The 6,037-nt window shown below is 43.2% G+C and overlaps 1 protein-coding gene across 2 annotated transcripts; it reads left to right on the forward strand.

Moving 5' to 3' along the window:
- The first annotated feature begins 3,089 nt into the window (after positions 1-3,089).
- On the forward strand, positions 3,090-6,019 carry zp3d.2 (zona pellucida glycoprotein 3d tandem duplicate 2). 2 transcript variants are annotated; one of them, XM_029643183.2, is made up of 8 exons: positions 3,090-3,663; positions 3,750-3,865; positions 4,046-4,146; positions 4,264-4,438; positions 4,815-4,921; positions 5,189-5,298; positions 5,424-5,497; positions 5,724-5,810. In XM_029643183.2, the coding sequence occupies exons 1-7, from the start codon at positions 3,208-3,210 to the stop codon at positions 5,466-5,468; spliced, it is 1,110 nt and encodes a 369-aa protein (XP_029499043.1). In that variant the 5' UTR covers positions 3,090-3,207; the 3' UTR covers positions 5,469-5,497; positions 5,724-5,810. The 2 variants fall into 2 exon arrangements, with proteins under 2 accessions (XP_029499043.1, XP_029499034.1); XM_029643174.2 differs by having other exon boundaries at positions 3,091-3,663; positions 4,815-4,926; positions 5,724-6,019.
- The last annotated feature ends 18 nt before the right edge of the window (positions 6,020-6,037 follow it).

Here is a 6,037-nt window from a genome sequence, read left to right on the forward strand (position 1 = left end):
TTCTTTTGGAGAGATTGGAAACCCAAATTGGTCTACACGGACAAATTCTGGCCTGGTTTAGATCTTATCTGTCAGAAAGATATCAGTTTGTCTCTGTGAATGGTTTGTCCTCTGACAAATCAACTGTACATTTCGGTGTTCCTCAAGGTTCCGTTTTAGGACCACTATTGTTTTCACTATATATTTTACCTCTTGGGGATGTCATTCGAAAACACAATGTTAACTTTCACTGCTATGTGGATGACACACAGCTGTACATTTCAATGAAACATGGTGAAAGCCCCAAAATTGCCCTCGCTAGAAGTCTGTGTTTCAGACATAAGGAAGTGGATGGCTGCAAAAGTTCTACTTTTAAACTCGGACAAAACAGAGATGCTTGTTCTAGGTCCAAAGAAACAAAGAGATATTCTGTTGAATCTGACAATTACTCTTAATGGTTGTACAGTCGTCTCAAATAAAACTGTGAAGGACCTCGGCGTTACTCTGGACCCTGATCTCTCTTTTGACGAACATGTCAAGCCTGTTTCAAGGACAGCTTTTTTCCATCTAGGTAACATTGCAAAAATCAGAAACTTCCTGTCCAAAAATGATGCAGAAAAATTAATCCATGCTTTTGTTACTTCTAGGTTAAACTACTGCAATGCTCTACTTTCCGGCTACCCGGATAAAGCACTAAATAAACTTCAGTTAGTGCTAAATACGGCTGCTAGAATCCTGACTAGAACCAACAAAAATGTATCATATTATTCCAGTGCTAGCCTCCCTACACTGGCTTCCTGTCAAGGCAAGGGCTGAGTTCAAGGTTTTACTGCTAACCTACAAAGCATTACATGGGCTTGCTCCTACCTATCTCTCTGATTTGGTCCTGCCGTACATACCTAGACGTACGCTACGGTCATGAGACGCAGGCCTCCTAATTGTCCCTAGATTTTCTAAGCAAACAGCTGGAGGCAGGGCTTTCTCCTATAGAGCTCCATTTTTATGGAATGGTCTGCCTACCCATGTGAGAGACGCAAACTCGGTCTCAACCTTTAAGTCTTTACTGAAGACTCATCTCTTCAGTGGGTCATATGATTGAGTGTAGTCTGGCCCAGGAGTGTGAAGGTGAACGGAAAGGCTCTGGAGCAACGAACCACCCTTGCTGTCTCTGCCTGGCCGGTTCCCCTCTTTCCACTGGGATTCTCTGCCTCTAACCCTATTACAGGGGCTGAGTCACTGGCTTACTGGTGCTATTTCATGCCGTCCCTAGGAGGGGTGCGTCACTTGAGTGGGTTGAGTCACTGATGTGATCTTCCTGTCTGGGTTGGCGCCCCCCCTTGGGTTGTGCCGTGGCAGAGATCTTTGTGGGCTATACTCAGCCTTGTCTCAGGATGGTAAGTTGGTGGTTGAAGCTATCCCTCTAGTTGTGTGGGGGCTGTGCTTTGGCAAAGTGGGTGGGGTTATATCCTTCCTGTTTGGCCCTGTCCGGGGGTATCATCAGATGGGGCCACAGTGTCTCCTGACCCCTCCTGTCTCAGCCTCCAGTATTTATGCTGGAGTAGTTTATGTGTCGGGGGGCTAGGGTCAGTTTGTTATATCTGGAGTACTTCTCCTGTCTTATCTGGTGTCCTGTGTGAATTTAAGTATGCCCTCTCTAATTCTCTCTTTCTTTCTCTCTCTCGGAGGACCTGAGCCATAGGACCATGCCTCAGGACTACCTGGCATGATGACTCCTTGCTGTCCCCAGTCCACCTGGCCGTGCTGCTGCTCCAGTTTCAACTGTTCTGCCTGCGGCTATGGAATCCTGACCTGTTCACCTGGACGTGCTACCTGTCCCAGACCTATTATTTGACCATGCTGGTAATTTATGAACATTTGAACATCTTGGCCATGTTCTGTTATAATCTCCACCCGGCACAGCCAAAAGAGGACTGGCCACCCCTCATAGCCTGGTTCCTCTCTAGGTTTCTTCCTAGGTTTTGGCCTTTCTAGGGAGTTTTTCCTAGCCAACGTGCTTCAACACCTGCATTGCTTGCTGTTTGGGGTTTTAGGCTGGGTTTCTGTACAGCACTTTGAGATATCAGCTGATGTACGAAGGGCTATATAAATAAATTAGATTTGTACAAATAACACCATTAATGTAACGTGAACTCAGCCATAAACACCTTTAATCTACAGGAGAATTCAGTGTGACGCTGTATGAGAAGAGCTGTGTCCTCTCCGCCCCGTGAGAAGTAAGCCATGGGCCTCAACTTCACCTTTACCAATGAATGCTGTTCCACCCACCTGTGTAATGGAGCCACAGCCCCCTCTGCCTTCTACTGGACTGGCTCTCCTCTCATTCACTCTCTCACTGTGATTTACCCATCTTTAAATATAATGCCACTGCTGCTAAATTCATAAGGAAACCATGACCACATTCAGTTGGCTTGCGTCATCGAAACGTTTCAGATATAAATGTGATGAATAGAGCTGGCATGATTCCTTGTTCTAATTGTCGGAGAGGCATGTTTGTTATACATACCGTATTTCTATCTGTCCTTTCCAAAACGTTGTATTCTGTTGAATGTGGCCCAGGTGTTTAACACAGATATGTGTGCTTCTTGTACATTAAAGATATTTTCCATTGAACTGACCATTTTCTAGAGATGAGCAAACACACACATGGTTTTTGCTCAAGTAATGTAAAAATAATGTGCTTAACACTTCTTTACATCTAGGCATATAATTAACAATATCCCACATTTATCTGTCATGAAAGTTGAAAATGAGAGCTAACATACAAAGCATTCACTGTATGGATAATACCTTGTCTGGATATAATCTATAATTGTCTATTTGTATTTTTGTCTAGTCTATCAAAACTAATAGGAAGGCATAATCATCTATTATAATATTTTAATCCAATGTATCTAATATTTTCCCTGCAGTTCAAATGTCCTCGGTGGCACGAGCGTTGTGCGACTAGATCTCCAACAGCTGTTTTTGATTCTGGCTCATTCTACAAGGAATATTGCGCGTTCACGTTCTAGTTGGAACTAGGAAACTCGGAAAAATCGACTTGCCAACTGGTTGTACACGTGCGTTGATCAACGAATTAGCAAGTCGGAAATGTCTAAACTTCCTAGTTCCGACTAGTATTTGAACGCAGCATACCTATGGATATGAATTGACGCAGGGCCTGATTTTGCTCGAGTTATTGTACCATTTTGGTACAGGAATATAGATATGTTTTATATTTTCAACTTGGCGTTTTTGTTTCTTTTGCATTCTCTAAGAGCAGAGGGAGGCTCAAATGCACGCCAGTCTTCTGTGAAGGTATTCGCCGAAGACTCACCATCTTACCTCGAACTACCTGTGTTCCAGCACTCAAGGGTGCCGCTGGTAGACAAGGAGCATTTCTCTCCAGTCCGTGGAACTGGACACGAACAATTACCGGATAAAGTTAGGAAAATACTGGTCCCGGTGTACCCAACACAGAAGCCCTCTGGTCCAAAAAGTCAAGCCCGCGAAGTGATAACACTTTGTAACATCAACAAGATGTTCGTGCAGGTAAAGAAAAACATTTTGGGCACCGGGAGTTCACTGTCTCAACTGACACTCGGAACATGCCAAGCCAATAAATCTACAAAAGTTTCCCTCATCTTCGAATACGACCTCGGCCTCTGTGGGAGCAAGCGCTCGGTAAGGTTTGTCAGCATTCACAGGCCTACATTTCCCAGAAATAACTTGCTGATATTGACATAGGTCTTCTTATTTTCAATAAACAGTTAGTAAATAATCGTGTGGCCTACTCCAACACTCTCCGATATGAACCCCCGAAGCTCCAAGGGCCTATCAGACGAGCTGCACCATTCACCTTGCGAGTTGTCTGTCATTTCAATAGGTGACTTGCAGTATTTACACTATTTTGTGATTGGATTGATGTTTACCTTGAGTTCATGTCACTGGAGGAGTTATCATTCCATACAAATAAAAGGACATAAATGATAACAGGTTGGCACAACATTTTAAAAGTTGATTTATAGTCCATGCCAATTATTTACATTTGCTTATTTCTTTCCAGATATCATTACTCCTACAAAATAGGCTACATGCTGAACGTGGTACACAAGGTCTCTAAACCAATGAAGAACAGAACCCGTTCCATGCTCACTGCACGTAATGGTAGGGTATAGATGAGTCATTGATCTACAGTAAATGAATAGTCCTCATGTTATAAAATGTACTTAAATGTGCCCTCAGGTAATCGAAAGATCTGACTACTCATTCTCTCTCCCTCAGCTCAATGGGAGAGACTTGCCCCATCCGATGGGTACTCTATGGGAAAGCCCATGTACTTTCAGGTTGAAGTGCCTTCCATGTCCAAAGATGGACGTCTCTATGTCCACTCATGTAATGTGACCATCAAGCAGTCACACTCCTCTACGCCTCAGTTCACTGTCATTGACAATTTTGGGTAATGTAGACATACAGTATGCCAGATCACTTCTATCAGTATCATTTGCACAGTGCTTTGCTTTTAAAGAGGCAATCGGTAGCTGAAACAATAACAATGAAAACCCCTGCCCATGTTTTGGCAAAAATCTGAGGGATGGGGCTGGAGAAATGTAACCACTCTCAAATTCATAGAGCGAGCAATAGATTCAAGTACTGCCCATCTATGACATCAAAATTATAGTTTTGGGTTCGGATGTTGTACCACAGTTATATTCTTCAAGAATATATGGGTAGATATCATTTATTAATCCAAAAATGAATGTAGCAATTGTAGATTGACTTTTTTTTTTTAAAAGGAACTTCTTGGATTTAACAGTAATCTATTTTCTGCTCAGGTGCATGGTTGAGAGCAAAAACAACAGTGGCTCCAGATTCATCCCATATAAAAGGAATGTTGTGAGGTTTACCATGGATGCCTTTCTGTTTCAGGGAATGACAGCAGGTCAGGTATGTTAAGGATGCACTCCGCTCGTAATATGCAACAGTAACCATAGTCAACTGACCAGTAGTTGAACTTGAGTGCTATGACCTCATTAGATTTCCTATGCAATACATGGCCTCCATCAAGCATTATAACTACTGAGCTTAATCTTTTTCTTTCCCTTGTCTATGCAATTCATTTGACTGAGGTCCTCTGACACTACATTGCATTGGAAGAAGTATGTACATAAGTATGCAAACTGTAGATTCTGTGCCACATTTGAATCAGCTCAAGCCTCTTCAGCCACAGCAGCTCAACATGTACTGTGCTATGTCTGTGGGGAGGTCTGTCCCCTCTTCAACTGCGAAGGCCTGCACTTACGATTCCGCAGCAGGAGGGTAAGCCCTGCTAATACTGAAGCTGTCTGATACTCTATCCATATAGGCCCTGCAAAAGATGATAGAAAACCATGAATAATAGAAAAGACATGTTGCTCTGACACATCTTGGTCTGGTCCTATCAGATGGAAGGAGCTGTATGGAGCTTCTTCAGTCTGCTCCTGTTGTGAGTCCACATGTAGCTCTGCTGTCCCCTCTGGTGAGTACTGTGCCTACAAGTGTATCTTTGCAATTAATTACTGTTGGGTTTTGTGAGGTGATTTTGGTCGAGTACTTTTTTGCATTTGTAAAGATGGCCTCATTATGATATGTACATTTTCAAACATTTACACACAAGGCTTAGCCTGTCACCATCAATGAGTATCCATTTAGTCAGTCTGTGTCGGTGAGGATGTTTGGCATCTAACTCGCTCTGTGTACTCTAGCCACCACCAAGATGGTCACCAGCAAGTCGTGGTCGGTGGAATACAGCACAAAGCCTGCCCAGGAGTTGACAACAACCTCACATCCCGAGACCGTTGTGGCGGGGCAGTTAGGTGTGAGGCAGGTGAAGAGACTTAAAGAGAGGCCTGTGAAGGGATTTGCTGTTGTGGAAGTGGAGCAGGTCTCTGAACCACACAGAATATTCGAAGAGTTCTTTGGTGTGGACAAATAGACAGCAAGTATGGTCACTGCCCGATGTTCATGTCGATAATTCATTTTGTCAATAAAACAAATTACTGATACACCATCTAGTTAA

The sequence above is a fragment of the Oncorhynchus nerka genome, linkage group LG3 (assembly GCF_034236695.1).
Source record: "Oncorhynchus nerka isolate Pitt River linkage group LG3, Oner_Uvic_2.0, whole genome shotgun sequence".
NCBI classification, from domain to species: Eukaryota; Metazoa; Chordata; class Actinopteri; order Salmoniformes; family Salmonidae; genus Oncorhynchus; species Oncorhynchus nerka.